Source organism: Ochotona curzoniae, unplaced genomic scaffold (assembly GCF_017591425.1).
Source record: "Ochotona curzoniae isolate NIBS_2020 unplaced genomic scaffold, NIBS_Ocur_1.0 contig_3622, whole genome shotgun sequence".
In the NCBI taxonomy this organism is placed as follows: domain Eukaryota; kingdom Metazoa; phylum Chordata; class Mammalia; order Lagomorpha; family Ochotonidae; genus Ochotona; species Ochotona curzoniae.
The window spans coordinates 9,376,323-9,394,497 of NW_024465926.1; the positions used below are offsets into that span (position 1 = coordinate 9,376,323).

The following is an 18,175-nucleotide window of genomic DNA, read 5'->3' on the forward strand; positions in this document are numbered from 1 at the left end:
TAACTTTTCTGGCTACACCACAACAAAAGCCTCCAAAATTTCCTTCTATTTGCATAAACCAGTGCATTTTACAAAAGTATGAATACCCTATTCATTCTTCAGCACCTGAGACACGTGAGCATACCTAGCATTGCTATCTTTCTCACTTGAGGATGGCTGCCATCCCAGCTTGCAGCCTGTCCCAGCACTGGGCAGAGCGTTGGGATGTCCAACCTGTGCTATTACGTACAATGTCACAGTGACACATTTGTTCTTTTAAGCACTGTTGAGAATTGTTCTTGGACATATTCCTGGAAATGTAAATGTAGGGTCAAAAAGCGAATGTTTATTAAGCCTTAAAAACGCTGCCAATTAAGCCCAATTCATGTTGTTGTAGCAATCCAAAAATATCCATTGTCTGCTTGCCAAGTTCAAATTATCAGTTTTTAAAACTTGCTATGTCACTGTCTGTTTATTTTTTCCATTCAGTGATGCCTGGCAAGTGTTCATATCGGATCTTTGTATTTAATGATCTGGTGAGTGGCCGATCCTTGTCAGTCCTGAGGGATTTTCAGGAACTCTAATATTGAAGAGATGAGACTTTGCCATTAGTATATGCTTTTCTAACTTGTCCAACAAACTGTTAGAAAAATTATGGTTGGGCCTGGCGCTGTAGTCTAGTGGCTAAAGTCCTTGCCTTGCACATGCCAAGATCACATATAGGCACGGGCTCTAATCCCAGCGGCCCCACTTCCCATCCAGCTCCCTGCTTGTGGCCTGGGAAAGAAGTTGAGGACAGCCCAAAGCCTTGGGACTCTGCACCCATGTGGGAGACCTGGAAGAGGCTCCAGGCTTTGGATCGGTACAGTCCCAGCCTTTGCAGCTGCTTGGGGAGTGAACCAGCAGTCAGAGATCTTCCTCTGTGTATCTCCTCCTATCAGTATATCTGACTTTCCAATGAAAATAAATCTTTAACAAGAAAAAAAAATAGTGGGTTTGTTTTGTTTTTAAAGATTTATTTTTATTTGAAAGGCAGATTTACAGAGAGAAAGATTTTCCATTTGCTGGTTCATTTCCCAAATGGCCACAGTGGCCAGAACTGAACTGATTTGAAGCCAGGAACTTCTGACACAGGTGCAGGGTTCCAAAGGTGCAGGTTTGTGCCAGGACACAAACTGGTGCCCATATGGGATGATGGCACTTGGAAGTACGTGATTAGACAGTTGAGCCATTGCGGCAGCCCCGAAAAATAGTGTTTTTCTTTTTTTTTTTTTTAAGATTTATTTATTTTTATTGCAAAGTCAGATATACAGAGAGGAAGATGTTCCGTCTGATGATTCACTCCCCAAGTGACTGTAATGGCCAGAGCTGTGCTGATCCAAAGCCAGGATCTCCTCTGCTGTTCCCTGGTGCATTTTTTCTATGCCTGGATCCCATAGTACACTTAGCCATAGCATCCCTTTGCAGGCTTACCACTGATGATCCTGAGAGATTTGTTTGTTTTTGGGAGTATTGGTTAGGTATTTTGTAGGATACCCCACTGCCAGAATTTGGTGTTTTTCCCATGATTAGACCGAGGTTATTGGTTGTGTAAAGTGTCATTCATCACACAACAAAGGTACAGACTGTTTTTAGTTTTGCTTTTTATAAAAAGGTTTATTATCTATCTACTTTAAAGCCAGAGTTACACAGAAGTAGAGACAGAAAATTTTGATTCACTGGTTCATTCTCCAAACAGCCAGAACAGTAAAGGATGGGATAAGTTGGATCTAGGAGTCTAAAATTCCATCCCAGTTTCCCATACAGGAGCAGGGGCCCAAGCTCTTGGGCAGTTTGCTGCTACCTGCCCAGGCACATCAGCAGGAAGCAGGATTGAATGTGAAGCAGCCAAGAGTCAAACTGCCATTCATACTGATATAAATGGTGCTTAACCCACTGTGGCATATCGCTGGCCCTGACTCATCACTGTGGATGCTGGCCTATTTTAGTTTGCATCACCATGACAAATACCTGAGAAAAGCTAGTTACATAGGAATGAGATTTATTATGGCTCAAGATGTCAGGGGGTCTCTGTTTCAGTACTTGACAGGCTCACTGGTTCAGCATCCAGTGACCTTGGGGACTGATGAAGACTTGCAGTGAGTGGGATACAGAGTGAGAGAGGAAGCAGACCTGACTTACATACACATAATTAATCCTCTCATAGGAATTGCCTTTGGAGGGTTTGCCCGCAGTGACCTAAGACCTTGCAGTAGGTCAACCTTTACCTTGGGAATACTATCAGTTCATAACGTTAGGAATGAAATGATCTGTGTTGAGCCAGATCGTGTTCACAAATCCTGCTCTTAACTTCCAAGACCCATGTCCGTCTCACAACAATCACTCCAGCCCTACTAGTTTCAGTCCAACCAAACTACTGAATTCAGTTATTCAATGCAACATTAATTTAAAAATCCCAAGTCATATCTCAAAGCCTCCAGCCATGAGTCTGTAAATATCCAATATACAGTGACAGGGCAGACATGGAGCACATATCCCCATTACAAAAGATGAGGACAGGGAACAGAATTAGAGCAACAGAAGGACAAAACCCAGCAAGGCAAATCATCAAATCTACGGTTTCATGTCTAGCATCTGAGGCACACTGCCTGGGGATGAGCATCCTGGGGCTTAGGCAGCCTTGTCCCTAATGTCTTTGCTGGTCACAGCCCTTGATTCTGATCTCACAGGTTTGAATACTGTCTGGGCAGTCCCACCAGACACTGTCCTGACAGGAGTTATCTCTAGCGGTTACACTCCTGAAATGGGTCTCTGATGGTTTACAATGCTCTTTCATATCATGGAGGCCATCATGCTGCCACACCTCTGCTACTCCCTTCCCATATGACTGCTCTCCAAGGTTTCACACTGATGTGGTATCTCTTCCCAGGGTCACATCACACATAGCTTACAAGCTGTCCTTGGGGAGTGTCTCATACTGCTGAGCTTTCTGTGTCCTAGAAATTTGTGTTTAAATTTCTCAACTGTGGTTTCACTCCCACACTTCCATTAAGCATCACCCCATCAGGGGTTACATCCCTGAAGCACAACACTGTCTGACCTCCTACGGTTTTCATTAAAAAAAAATTTATAAAATACACGTGTAAGGCAGAGACAGTCACATAGTCAGAAGAGAGTTATCTTCTACCTGCTGGTTTTCTCCCCAAATGCTCACACAACACATGGGGCTGTTGGGTTTTCCTTTAAAAATCTCCCTGGAAGCCACCATGACCCCGTAACTCTTGCACTCTGCACACTTGCAAAACTAGCATCCAGTGGGAGACACCAAGATGTACCACCAGCACAAGGTGCACCTGGGCTCTTGAAACACAGCTGCAAGTCCAGATGCTTCACTGGCTGAGCAGAGAAAAGTAAACCCTACCATGGTCTTGGGAAAGCTCTGGGGTCAGGATACTAGTTTCCTGGGAAAATTCTGCCATTCCTGGCCTCTGGGCAGGACAGTCACCCTCAAGATCTCCAGAAGAGCCTTGAGGGCTTTCTCCCATTGTTTCTTAGCTAGTGTTTTCTAGACAACTACATTATCCCATCAGGAACACACTCCTACTCTTTCTTTTCTCCTCTGCTCAAAGTACAAATTTCCCCATGATTCTATCCTGTTACTTTTCATTCCTGATTCTTGGTGGAAAACTTAACAGCAGACAGTAACATCCATGCACTTTGTTGCTCGCCCAACACACAATGTCTCAGAACATACATGTGCACCAATGTCTCAGAACATACATGTGTACGGAAAAGGCCGGTTCTTTGTCACCATGTAACAAGGTGGCCCTTAACCCAATCCCCACAGATGCCTCATTTCCACCTTTAACCTCACTTATACTAGAAGCATCCAGAGCTTCTTATGTGATTTAAACCACTGGAATCCCAAACAACAATGTCTGCAGGCATTCTCTAGCCTGATCCTCTAGACACTTTCAGTGATTTCCAGTAAGCCAATTCCAAATGCTCCTTCGTATGTCCACACAGTTAGTAACACATCTCCCCCCGCCACACACACACACACACACACACACACACACTCATTCATTCTCATTATCTCTCCCCGACCGCTGCCTGCCGGCCCCATTTTCAGCATTAGCTTTTCATCACTCAAACAAAATCTCAGAGAAGCTACTGAAAAAGCAAAGTTGATTTTGGCTCACAGTTTCAGAAGTTCCAAGATCTGCTGGCTGTCACACGTCCAGCTGTCTGTGGAGACCTGAGGATGGCAACGGCAGAATACAGAGGAAGGATCACTTGATGAGTCATGAAATAAAGCAAGAAGACAGCTGGGCCTGACTTGGGCTTATGGTGACCCACCCTAGCAAGGGCACACCGCAGTAACCCAAGGACCTCCCATACTGGAACATGTCTTCACTGTTCCTAAGCCTGGGGCTTAAATTCCTCTAGGAGTTCAAGAAGCAAAGTGCTCACATTGCAGCTACCTTCATCGCCTGGTTGAAGAGGGGATTGCCAGGGTTCTCCCCTACACAGCTACTGCTTTCTCCTTTCCCTTGGAAGGCAGTCACCACGAGCAGAGCACATTGAGCGGGGTGTCACAGATTTTTCTTATGGGCACAGTAGCTACATGTGTAGTCTGGAATCTACCCCTGAGAGGGTTTTGCCTCTACTCCATTATTTAATATATTTGAACACATAGCATAAGTACAGACTGATATTGACACTGATTACTTGGTTAAGGTGATTTTTTATAATTTTCAAAAAATTTAAAAAGTATGCACGCATATACAAACACATACATCTTAACAAAATAGTGAATGCAGAAATAGACTTAGCATGAATACTTTCACAAAGCACCAGGGAAGGATCATATTATGCTAATTGATACTGGGATAATTTCACATTTATTTGAAAAAAAGGAAGAAAATAAATAATTAATTCATGAGAGGAGCAGGCATTATGACACAGTACATCAACCTGCTGCTTATGAAGACCATACCCCGAATCAGAGTGCCTGGTTTGAGTCCTGTCTCCGACTCCAATCCAGTTGCCTGCTAATGTGCTTAAGAGGCCTAGAATAGCCTATGGGAAACCCCAAGTGGGGTTCCTAACTCCTGGCTTCAGCCTGGTCCAGCACTAGCTGTTACAAGCATTTGGAGTTTAAAAGTCTGCCACTCTGGGCCTGGCATAATAGCCAAAAGGCTAAATGCTCACTTTACATGTGCCAGGATTCCATATGGGCACCGGTTCACATTCTTGCTGCTCCATTTCCCATGTAGCTCCCTGCTTGTGGCCTGGGAAAGCAGCTGAGAACAGCCCAAACCCTTGGGACCCTGCACCTGCGTGGGAGACACAGAGAGGTTCTTGGCTTCTGGCTTAGGATCAGCTCAGCTCCGGCCACTGTAGCCACTTGGGGAGTGAACCAATGGACAGAATATCTTCCTCTCTTTCCTTCTCTCTGTAGATCTGACTTTTCAATAAAATGAATCTTTTGAAAAAAAAAGTCTATCACTCTGCCTTTCTTCTTTTTTCTTGTCCTCAAGATTTATTATTAAAGTTACAAAGAGAGGATGGGAAGAAGAGACAGAGCAATAGCTCTTCCATCTAATGGTTCCCTTCCCAAACAGTTATAATGGCCAGAGCTGAGCAGGGAAGCTGGGAGCCCAGAGCCTCCTCTGGTTCTTCCACTTGGATGCAGCATCCCAAGACTTTGGGCCATTCTCTGCTGCCCTCCCAGGTCATCAGCAGTAAGCTGGATCAAAAGTGGAGTGGCCAAGACTAGAACTGGTGGCTGTTTAGGGACATTAGCATCAAAGGTAGATGATTAGCTTGAAATGCCACTGTGCTGATCCCTTGTTTTAAGATTTTAGAGCTTGATGAAATGGCTTGATTGGCTGATCCTTCCTCTTCAAGTGCCATGATACCATGTGGGTGCCAGTTCATGTCCCAGATGCTCTGTTTCCCATCCAGCTCTCTGCTGTGTCCTGGAAGGGCAGAGGAGGCTGGCCCAAGGCCTTGGGACCCTGCACCCGCGTGGGAGACCTGTAAGAAACTCCTGGCTCCTGGTTTCAGATTGGCTCAGCTCCAGCCATTGCAGCCATTTGGGAGCTGAACCAGTGGATGAAGTATCTGTATCTCTCCTTCTCTCTATGAATCTGCCTGTCCAATAATAATGGTAAAATTTAAAAATTTTTTCTTTATTTCTATTGGAAAGGAAGATATATAGAGAGGAAGAGAGACAGAGAGGAAGATCTTCTGTCCAATGTTAACTCCCCAAGCAGCTGTAAAGCCAGAGCTGAGCCAGTCTGAAGTCAGGAGCTTCTTCCAGGTCACCAATGCAGGTGCAGGGTCCTAAGGCTTTGGGCCATCCTCCCTTGACTGCTTTCCCAGGCCACAAGCAGGGAGCTGGATGGGAAGCAGGGCCACCGGGATTAAAGCCAATGACCATATGGGATCCTAACTTGTTCAAGATGTGGACTTAAGCCACTAGGCTATCACACTGGGCCCATAAAAAAAACTTATTTTTATTGCAAAGTCAGATATACATAAAGGATAATAAAAAAAATAATAAAGCAACAACAACAACAACAAAAACAGATTACAGAAAGGAGGAGAGACAGACAGAAAGATCATCCATCTGCTGATTCAATCCTCAAGCAGACTCAACGGCTGGAGCTGTGCCGATCCAAAGGTGAGGACTTCAGTCACTAGACCACTGTGTCGGGGACCTAATAAAATCTTTTGAAAAATGATTTATTCTATTTACTGGTAAGGCAGAGTTAGAGAGAGGGAGAGACAGTGACAGATCTTCTATCTGCTGTTTTACTTCCCAAACAGCAACAGTGGCCATTGTTGCACCAGGCCAAAGCCAGGATCCAGGAACTCTAGGTTACTCACATGGGCGACAGGAGCCCAAGCAGTTGGACCATCCTCTGCTGCTTTTCCAGGTGCATTAGCAGGGAGCTGGATTGGAAGTAGAATAGCTGGAGCTTTAACCAGTGCTTATATGAATTTCTTGCATCACAGGCAGTGGCTTAACACACTAGTTCACAATAGTGTCCCCAGACCCTGAGCTCTTTCTCAAGTGGATTTCATTTCAGGAGCAACCCCCTGAATTAACTCAGGTATATAGCAGGAATCTTCCCTGCAAGCTCTTCCACATACTTTTACTTACTGGAGTAATCTTGAACTTGGAAAGAGAAATGCTGGACCTTTAGGACTTACTACTAGATACTGGCTCTGAGAACTGAAAGCCCACATGGTCCAGCAGTTAGATGGTGCTAACGGTAGCCTGCGTTCTGGTCCAAGATTTCCTCACGGGAAATTCAGTGAGACCACAGCCTAATTTTAAGAGTATTTCTGGGGGCTAGTTTTGTAACATAACTGGTAAATGCTGCCATCCCTTCTGGGGGCTGATTCCTGTTCTGTCTGCTCTGAGGACCAAAGAAGATGACTTACTTTGGTCCCTGAATCCAGGAGCACCTGGCTTCAGCCTGGCCCAGACTCAGCTGTTGCAGTTATTTGGGGAGTGACCTAGTAGATACAATATCTTTCTGTCCTCTCTCTCTGTAATCCTTCTACATAAATAAATAGGTCTTAAAAAAAAAATTTCCTCAGCCCCACAAAGGGAGATAGTTACCAAGCATGGGCCATCGTAAGAGTCTGTCTGTGGTCACCACTTGATACCACTGTCTGGCCTGTTCCTGGATTGTCTCCTCAGGGGCATTATACACATACACAGCCTCCCATGAATGCCATGGAAAGAATGAACATCCTCCTCGTCCTGGGGATGCACAGGATAACTCTCAGCAGCTGTCTCTAAAGATGATCCACTCCACCACTGCTTCCCACCTCTGGATCACAACACCCCAGGCCTATCTTTAGAAGCACTCCAGGCAGAAAGGCCTGTGGCATAGCAGGGTGAAGCTAGAATTGGGGGAAAAGGGAAAACAAAGCCTAGACAACATTCCTAGAGAGACAGAGATGGCTTAGGATATGGCACAATCAGATGTGCTGGAGCCTACTGGAGACCCAAGTCGTTTCAGGAATCCCACTATAGAAGCTGTTGCCACAATTCTTTCCAACTAATTCCTATTTTACAGGGAACTAATGAGGATGAAAAACGTTCACTTGTAACCAAAATACTTGCAGTTCCTCAGATATGTCTTGGAACTTCAGCAGAGTCCAGGAAGGTGTTTGAAAGTTGTATCCCCATCTTTGTGTCCACTCAACATTCTTTATTTTTAAAACCTTTTAAAAGATTTATTTTTATTGGAAAGACAGATTCACAGACAGAAAGATCTTGCATACACTGGTTCACTCCCCAAATGGCCAAAACAGCTGGAGCTGAGCTGAGCTGAAGCCAGGGGATACAGCTTCTTTCAGGTCTCTCCTGCAGGTGCAGGGCCATCCTCTGCTGCTTTTCCCAGGCCACAAGCAGGAAAGTGGAGCAGCCGGGATATGAAGCAGCACCCCACAGGATCCCAGCACTTAGAGGTGAAGGATTAACCAGTTAAGCCATTGCACCTGGCCACTAAAGACCTAGTTTCTATTTTTTATTTGAAAGAGTTACAAAGAGGGTGCGAACTAGTAGAAGAGGGGAAATCTTGCATTTGCTGGATCACTCCTCAAATGGCCCGAGTCAGAACTGGGCCAAGCTGGAGCCAGGAGCTTGGAGCTTCCTCAGAGTCTCTCATGCTAGTGCGGAGGCCAAGCACTTTGGCAGTCTTTGGCTGCTTTCCCAGCAGCACCAGCAGGGTGCTAGACTGACTGGAAGTGGAGCAGCAGGGACTCAAATCAACATCCTTATGGGAAGAGAGCAGGCAGCGGCCTGGCCTGCTACACTCTTCTGTCCATTCTTATCTATCCTAACTTCCCATTTCCCAATACACAGTTTTCACGACAGGACACATTCCATAACAGATGAATGACTCTACAGTGTTGTTGTTGTTCAATTTTAATTCAGAAAGAGAAAGGGAAGGAAAATTTTAAAAAGGTTTAAATAACTATTGCAATAAAGAAGATTGGGTTGGATGCTGGGAACTATTTCTTCCAAAATGAGGGTTAATGATTTAAACAAAAAAAAGGAACCCCCCTCCCCCACCAGAAAAAAATATATATAAGGGGGAAGAAATAAATTATTCTGCTCAATACTGTTTGGCATAATTGCATTGATCTCCTCAACACTGACAACAGTCTCTGAGGCAGCAGTGGCAGGACCCTGGCAAGAATGGCGGGTGCCTCAAATGGCAGAGGGGAAGGCCCTGAGGCGCTCCTGAAGTGGCCCTTGCTGGCCACCCCTGTGTGGCTTTCCCCAGTGGGAACATGGTCAAGCTACCTTCTCCCTTTATTCAATTGCAGGGACCCTCTCTAAGTTCCTCCCCATGGAGGCTGCTTGGTGGTGCCAGTTCACTGAGCAAAACGGGTATTGGTGATGACAGCGCGGGGAAGGGGTGAGGGGAGGAGGGGGGCTTGCAGCGGTTTGAGAGCTTCACAGAAGCCTTTTCTCACCTCCTGAGCGCCCCTGACCTTGAAGGGGGGATTGCCGGCCGCAGCTGGGTCCTATCATGCAAGAAAGTTGCTTTCGGGTGTATCCCAGCCTTTCCAGGGCCGGAAAATGGACACGTGGGGGGACAGGCATGAGGAAGGGGAGATGGGGGTATGGCACGTGGGACTGTTGGGCGCTTTCCCTGGTGGCTGCGGCTACCTGCGGTACTCCAGGTCTCCTGCTCTCCTAGGGGCGCGGGGGAAGGTGGTGGCGGCCCTCCTCAGAACCTGTGTGTGTGTGTGTGTGTGTGTGGCGGTGCGGATGCGGAAGGGCAAATTTTATGATTTCGGTTTGGGTTCCCAGAGCAACAAGTAGGCTGGTGAGGCCCAGGGCCTGAGGAGAGAGACACTAACAGGGTCGCGGGTGAGGTGGAGGGGCCGAGGGCACGAGTGGAGTGTGAAGCACCTTACAAGTGACGCGGCGGGGCTTTCCGGACTCCCACCCTGCCTCTCCAACACTTTCGTGTTTCGCGTCAGAACCGAGGCCAAGTCCACTCCCAAGTCGAAGGGCGAATCCAATGCCCCCCGTTTGGAACCTCAGGACGGCCGGGGGGTGGGGGGGGGGGACGAGGGCCCACGCGCCACCTGGGACCGCATCTCTTTGGTGGGTCTGCACTCACCCATGGCTGCGCCTGACACAGAAAGAAAACGTGCGGGTCTAAGACTCTCCCGGAGAGCCTGCGGCGACCTGGAGGACACTAGCTTTCCTCTCGCAAGGCAGCGCACGCCCGGGCCACCCCCTAGCGGCCGACTCCCTTCCGCTCCGAGCACTCCCGCCGCAGCCCGGCCGGCCAGCCACTGAGACGCGAACCCTGAGGAAAAATACTTCATCAGGGTCCGAAACAACCTCTACCTTTTAAAAAGCGGAAAAGAAAATTCTATCAAAAAGCAAAAGGGACTGGGAAATTAAGCCACCGCCTGCCCGGCTCCAAAGGTCAGTGATTGGAGGAGACGGGAGGGGAAACCAGTGGCGGAAGTTCTTTTGAGCTTCATGATTGGCTGTCAGAATCAAAGGCTCCGCCCAATGACGGCGCTGATTGGTGCAAGGGCCGGGCCCGGCTCACGAGTCTCATGATTGAAGGGAGGACAGGCAGCGCTGGCTGGACTGCAGCATGATAGGCCCAGACCGCGGCCTCTCGTCGCTCCCGATTGCCCGGCAACGCCCAGGGCGGGGCGGGGTGCGCACGCCAAGGCTCGCTCCCTTCTCGCAGGCCTGGAGTCCAGGGCCTGAAGGCGTGGCTGCACCTCACAGAGGAGGCCACGCTGTCAGGGTTGCGGCCGGGCCAGGCTCAGTTGCCTCGGTAGACCTCGATCTTGCTGGCCTTGGCGAGCATGTCGATGATGTGTGCCTCGAAGTCCGCATCGTGCACACCCGTCTTCCGGAACTCGCCCGCGTACCGGTTGTTCTCCCAGTAGTGGTGCCAGTTGCCCCGGCTGTCCGCCCCGAATCCATACACGTTCACCTGGGGGTTAGGGAGAGGGCAGGGTTACCGGGTACCAGGACCATGGAGGGCAGGGCCCTGGGGGCGGAGTTGGAGGAGGGGCTGGGTGCAGGGGACACAGGTGAACGGAACGTGCGGGAAGCCAGGTCCAGCAGAAAGAACCCAGATCCCTTTCCAGTTCCTTGCTTTTTTTTTTTTTTTTTTTTTTTGCAATGGAATACTTGCAGCAGTGAAGGGGGTCTATTGGGAAAAATGGGAGCACTGGAGTAAACACTGCTTTTCCTGCCATGATAGGCTTGACCACTGGTGAAACAGACCTGGTCACTGGTGAAATGTGGGTCTTCACATGAATTATCTGCATTTTGCAGCCCAAGAGTAGGCCAGGGGCTCAGGCTGGTCACTCGGCTGAAGTGGACCATAGTCTTTTCTGCTGTTAGTCTATTCAATGTTTTCATGATGTGACTTCAGATTTGGCAACATCATTAAAGTCCTGGGGTTTGAGCAGTGCAGATGTGCAGGTCACATTGTATAAATAGCAGAAGTCAGAGCCACTTGGCTTCTTGCCTACAAAGACAAGTGGCTCTGAAGGCCCCGCAGAGCCCCGAGTAGGGCTGACCTACCTCGTCACACACATGCAGGGCAAAGAAGAGCACCAGCATCCCTGTGGAAGGGTAGCGTCCGTGGTGCTCTGTCCACCGGTCGTGGATGTACTTGAAGAAGGCTGGGTTGTAGATCTGAACCTGGGGAGAAGAGATAACAGCAACATGAGATTGGAGCCAGGTGCTGAGTAGTCTGTCAGTTCTTCCAGGTAACTGCTCCTCTGGCCTCCACTGGGGTCAGGAATATTAGCACGTGGTGACTCTAGGTTCTGGAAGGTGTACTTGAGCCAAGCACCATCAGGAGGCAGGACCACAGTTTGGACTGAGGTGGGACCGAAAAAAAGAGGAGAAGATGAGGAGCTTACCTTTTCTTTGTCCACTCGAAGGAAGGACTTCACTGGGGCATAGGTGCTGCAAGCAGACAGAAAGATAACTCTTCAGATGGCCCCATGGCACCAAGATACCTCTCACCCCCCTCATGTCTGACTGGTGACAGCCTCACAACTTCCAGACTGATCAGCTTCCAGAATGTTCTCTAATCAATGTCATACCTTCCTTATTCAGAAACCCTCAGTAGATGCCCCATTACAGGATAAAATAGGAAGGTAAGCCAGGAAATTGTAATTTCTATGTTTAAAAAATACGTGCTAACAAGAGTCCAAACAACAGAAACAAGGCAAATGCCCATTGGCAGATGAACAGATAGCAAGATGCGGTCTACACATACTATTCAACCTTTAAAAACAATGATATTCTGACACATACAAACCTTGAGCTCATTATGCTAAATTAAATAAGATATAAAAGTCTAACTATTGTACGATTTCACTTAAACAAAGCACCTAGCATGATCAGATCACGGGCACGGAAAGTATAAGAAGGGTAACTAAAGTTAGGAAGGGGGATTGGGGACACTGTTGAATGGGTATGGTTTCCGTATGGGGTGATGAAAACCTCAGATAGAGCTGACGTTTATAACAATGTGGCTCTATGTGGTGTTGCTCAATTGTATACTTAAAAAATACTTCAGAGTAAACTTTGTATTTGACCACAGACAAACTCTCGGTGAAGAACAGGGGTGGTGATATAACAATGGCTGAGGGACATAGAGGTATCTTTAAAGATCCCTAGAACATGAAAATGTTCTAAAATTAAATGTGGTTTTGGTTATGCCACTCAATAAATATACTCAACACCATGACATGTGAATTATCATCTCAATAAAACGGTTCAAATAACAACAAGAAAAAACTTGGAAGAAAATTCTTGATGAACTGGATTTCCCAGAGTTCCCAGCTATGATGAAGAAACTGTCCCCAAAGAATGTTCTCAAGAGACACAGCTCTATAGTCACAAGTTTCCTCCTGGAGAGGGGACCAAAACCATACTGTCTTTTCCTCACCTTCCTACCACCATTGCATAGGATACCCACACAGAAGTGACACAAGAAGGCTGTATCCTCAGCTCACTCAACATTTTGAGTCCTTCCTTCTCACTAGCACTTTTGACTAAAATGTTCATTATGGGGATTCTGCATCAAGTCCCCAGAAAGGCTCTTCCCAAGGTGGTCCTGCCACTCCCAGCCAGCAGAGAGGCTTACAATCGGATCTGTCCTGTGGACAGGGCGCTGGCAATCCACAGCAAATCCAGGGCCTTGAAGGGTACCAACACAAAGCTGACGTTGGCAGGCAGGTTCTTGGCACTCTCAGGGTACATGAAATGATGGGTGGTTCGGCTGCCAACATCCTGTTCAAAGCCCACAGTTGGTGCCTGATTCATCCTGCAGGGACAAGAGGGTGGCATGAGAATAAAATGCTATGGAAACCAGTAGCAGAGTTTTGCATGACAACTTGGTGCTTATTCATCAAACATGTACATAGGCAATTGCTGTGATACAATACTTGTATTTTCTAGGACCCTGTTCTATAAAGATGGTTGCACAGGTACATAAAAATATGTGTCCGAAGATAATCGCTGAAGTATTAACAATACCAAAAAGCAGAATGAGTCAAACAATAAAGGACTGTTGATACTTTTTACAATATTCATACTGTAGAGTATGATGTAGCCATCAAATGAAGACATACATGTGTTGGTAAAAGTAAAACCAAGGGAGCCTTGTGCAGTAACCTGTGCTAACGTCCTCACCTTGCACGTGCTAGGATCCCATATGGGCACAGGTTCTAATCCTGGTAGTCCCACTTCCTATCCAGCTCCATGCTTGTAGCCTGGGAGGGCAGTCGAGGACAGCCCAAAGCCTTAGGACCCTGCACCCATGTGGGAGACCCAGAAGGGGCTCCTGGCTTCGGATAAACTCAGCGCTAGCCATTGCGGTCACTTGGGGAGTAAATCAATGGACAGAAGATCTTTTTCTCTGTCTTTCCTCCTCTCTATATATCTGATTTTCCAATAAAAGTAAAAATTTTTTTAGACTTACTCCTTTAGGGAGCGAACTAGTGATTGGAAAATCCTTCCTGTATCTGAAAATCTGTCTTTCCAATAAAAATAAATAAATCTGTATATTAAAAAAGTTATTCAGTGAAAAGAAACAAGTTGTGTGAAGTATCCTACTTCTTTTCTTTCTTTAGACAGTTATAGAAAGCAAGCACGAAAGATATCCTCCAACCAGTGGTTCATTCCCAAAATGGATGCTACAGACAGGGCAGGTCCAGGCTAAGTGCAGGAAGCTGGAGGTTTATTCAGGTTTCCCATAGGAGTAGTAGGTGCCGAAGCACTTAGGCCATCTTTCACAGATTTCCTAGGTGCATTAGTAGACAGCCCAACTGGAAGTAGAGCAGTCCGGACACAAACTGGCACCTAACCGGGATGCCAGCATCACAGGTAACCTGGCATGCTGCACAGCTCCCTGCCCTGCCACTTTCTAGTTTCTTAAAGATTTATTCACTTTTATTGGAAAGGCAGATTTACAGAGAGAAGGAGACACAAAGATATTCCATCTGCTGGTTCACTCCTCAAGTGGCCATAACAGCTGGAGCTGAGCTGATCTGAAGCCAGGAGTCAGGACCTTCTTCCAGGTCTCCCATGTGGATGCAGGTTTCCAACTGCTTTCCCACGCCACAAACAGGGAGCTTCCCAGGCCACAAGCAGGGAGTTAAATAATTGTTAACTTTAAGGAAATGGGCTTAGGTAGATTGACTCTTTTTATTATATATGTGAAATTTTTATATGCAAATTAAGTTTACAAGATCTAAAAAGCTTTGGACCAGAAGTGTCTCAGATTTCATTTTAGATTTTAAATATTATCATCTATATAATAAGAGATTTTGGAACTGGGACTCAACTGTAAACATGAAATTCATTTATGCTGTATATACCTTATATGTACAAGCTGCAAGTATTTTTTATAATTTTTTTAGTGTGCTTGTTTTTTTTTTTTAATTTGAAAGTTAGAGATAAAGATTGCAAATCCACTGGTTCACTCCCTAAGTACTCACAACTGGTAGAGCTGGGCCAAGCAGAAGCTAGGAACCAGGCACTCCTCGTGGCCTCATGGTGCATATTAGCAGGAAGTTGGATCTACAGTAGAGATGCTGAGACTCAAACCGGTACTACAGAATGGGATGTGGTTGTCACAAGAGGCAGCTTAACCCCCTGTGCCATAATGTTTGTCCCTGTTTATTTTATTTTGTTTTGAAAAGGAAAAGAACAGCCTTCTATAACTTTAACCTTCTGGCTGTTGTACTCTCTTTCCTAAAAGATCAAAGAAAGAAGTCTGTCTCCTGGGCAGTACAGAAGCCTGCCACCCTTTTACACTCTGTCCCTGTGCTATAAATTCTGTTCCACTAAGGCCAAGAGGTATGCCCTGAGTTCTAACAGTGCCCACCCTCCAAGAGGTGTGCCCTGAGTTCTAACAGTGCCTACCCTCCAAGAGATGTGCCCTGAGTTCTAACAGTGCCCACCCTCCAAGAGGTGTGCCCTGAGTTCTGACAGTGCCTATGCCAGGCTGCATGTGTGGGGACATACAGTGTCCCAAAATCCCAGATGGCAAGTTTAGACTTCCTATCCCAGGGGTCTAACAAGCCACAAAGGCATTCTCTTTCTTCCAATTTGTGCAAAACACAAGCTGAATAAAACCAAAGCTCCTATTTTAAGTCAGTGTCTTCTGAAACATGAGAAATAACTTTTTTTTTAAAAGATTTATTTTTATTATCTTTTTTCATTGGAAAGGCGGATATACAGAGAGGAGAGACAGAGAGGAAGATCCTCCGTCCGATGATTCACTCCCCAAGTGAGCGCAACGGCCGATGCTATGCCGATCCGAAGCCAGGAGCCTCTTCCGTGTCTCCCACGCGGGTGCAGGTTCCCAAAGCTTTGGGCCGTCCTGGACTGCTTTCCCAGGCCACAGGCAGGGAGCTGGAAGGGAAGCGGGGCTGCCGGGATTAGAACCGGTGCCCATATGGGATCCTGGGCGTGCAAGGTGAGGACCTTTAACCACTTGCGCCACCGCGCCGGGCCCGAGAAATAACTTTTTAACACAAAACTGCTATGACTATTAGGAGGCCATTCCTATCCTCCGCAGGCTACCTGTGGAACAGCAATTAGCAAGGTGAGGTGACACGAATCTGGTGCTCCTCCAGTGACACAGAAGAGCGCAATGTCATCAACTGGCTTTCTCTGCCAACTCTGGAATAAAATCAGTAGAAAGTTCCCTGTCTTTCCAGTGGCTGGCGCTATTGAGCTGGGCTGTGTGAAGCTGTATGTGAGGTATGGGCTCCCACACTGACTGCCTGCTGCCCCACACTCAGAGAAGGTGCTGACAAGGATCACAGGATCTGGTGTCCAGGATGTGGGAGGAGTGTGTCCAGGATGCCTCACCCCTGGCAAGTGGACATCGTAATGTTTCCTGCCTCTTTCCCTTCCCTTGATGGGCTAGGCGGGTACCTCAGAGTAGAAGGCCATGGGTCTAGCCAGTGAGTCTTTGTTCTTTCCCACTTCAGCTCTAGCCTGCTTCAAGCAGAGGCCCACAATGTTTTTTGTTTTCTTTCTAAGATTTATTTTTTTATTTTTACCGGAAAGTCAGTTATACAGAGAGGAGGAGAGACAGAGAGCAAGATTTTCCATCCATTGATCTACCCTCCAAGTGGCCACAACAGCAGGAGCTATGCTGATCTGAAGCCAGGAGCAGGAACTTCCTCCAGGTCTCCCACACAAGTGCAAAGTCCCAAGGTTTTGGGTCATCCTTGACTGCTTTCCCAGGCCACAAGCAGGTAGCTGAATGGGAAGTGGGGCTGCCAGGATTAGAACTGGTGCCTATATGGGATCGCAGTGTGTGTGAGGACTTCAGCCACTAGGCTATCATGCTGGGCCTCAGGCCAACAATGTTTTATAGAACTTACTATGCTCTGTCCCCAGGACGAGGACCAAATCTGCTCCCTGCCTCCTTTCTGGGGGCTCAAGGATTCCTTGATCTTTAGGAGGCTCCAGCTCCAGCTCTATACATACTCCAAGAATAGTATGCCTGTTCTTAAAGTGATGTTGGCGGGGAGACTTGGGTTGGGCTGAAGTTAGAGCTGCCAGGGAAACTTCTCTCAGATGCTGGGCTGTGGGAAGGTAAGCAAGATGTGGAAAAGCACTCTCATGAAGATGAACAACAGAGTGGCAAAGTTGGCCCAGCAGATCAAAGGGCTGTGGTGCCCCGAGGCTGGTTTCTCAAGAACTACCATCTGCTTTCTCCACTAAACCAGCAGTCCCAGCCATCACAGCCCCTCCGAAACCAGTCAGCCAAGACATCTCTGCTTGCTTGCTGCAGGCGGCCCCACTGCAGGGTCTGCTCCCCTCTCTCTTCTCTCCTGCTTGCCGGCAAGATGCCAGCTTTCAAGGGTCGGGGCAATGGAGCAAGAAGTCCAAAAAGATGTTTCATAGCCTCCAAGGAAGTGGGAAGGAACGTGGCATTCTTTTGGGAACAAGATTTTGTTTTGAGGCATGATTCATTCTGGAGAAGCGAGTCCTGGAGAGGGGCCAAAGGGTGAGCATGACCTCTGAGCAGGAGAAGGACAGGGGAAGGGAGTAGGAAGATGGTGGCAAAGCATTCCAGAAATCCACCCGCCTCTGCTGCCCCCAGTCAAGAAACTCCTGGGGCAGGAGCAGGGGTAGAGGCAAGGTAGACCTGCACTCTTATGTATGGGGCTGCTTGGTCCGTTTCACTTCTCCTTTTATTTATGGCATGCCTACTATCCCACAGGTGCTTTCTGAGGAGTTGTAGATGGATCTGTTTGCCAGTTGAGGTAGGAACACTGGAATGGTCAGCAAGACTCAGAGGACTTAGAGGAGGAAGAGAATGTGGTGAGCTAGGGGACAGGTGATGGTGCCATCGTCTCACTGGAATGTGTTGGTCTGGCTTCTGGGAAGGTAGGTCTCCCAGCTGCTACTAAACCAAGGTATGAGGCCTGGCGCAGTAGCCTAGCAGCTGAAGTCCTTGCCTTGCACGCGCTTGGATCCTATATAGGCGCCAGTTCTAATCCTGGCGGGCCGGCTTCCCATCAGGCTCCCTGCTTGTGGTTTGGGAAAGTAATCAAGGATGTCCCAAGTCCTTGGGACCCTGCATCGTGTGGGAGACTTAGAAGAGGCTCCAGGCTCCTGGCTCCTGGC

At 47.5% G+C, this 18,175-nt stretch overlaps 1 protein-coding gene across 4 annotated transcripts in view; it reads right to left on the minus strand.

The window, feature by feature from the left end:
• Positions 1-8,922: 8,922 nt before the first annotated feature.
• ST3GAL2 (ST3 beta-galactoside alpha-2,3-sialyltransferase 2) overlaps positions 8,923-18,175 on the minus strand; it is a 45,891-nt gene continuing 36,638 nt past the window's right edge. For all 4 annotated transcript variants that reach the window (XM_040982391.1, XM_040982392.1, XM_040982394.1 and 1 more), the window contains exons 4-7: positions 13,167-13,346; positions 11,932-11,977; positions 11,588-11,707; positions 8,923-10,988 (exon numbers count right to left, since the gene is read on the minus strand). In XM_040982391.1, coding sequence (XP_040838325.1) covers positions 10,815-10,988; positions 11,588-11,707; positions 11,932-11,977; positions 13,167-13,346 — 520 coding nt within the window. In that variant the 3' untranslated portion in view covers positions 8,923-10,814. The remainder of the gene's footprint in view (positions 10,989-11,587; positions 11,708-11,931; positions 11,978-13,166; positions 13,347-18,175) is intronic.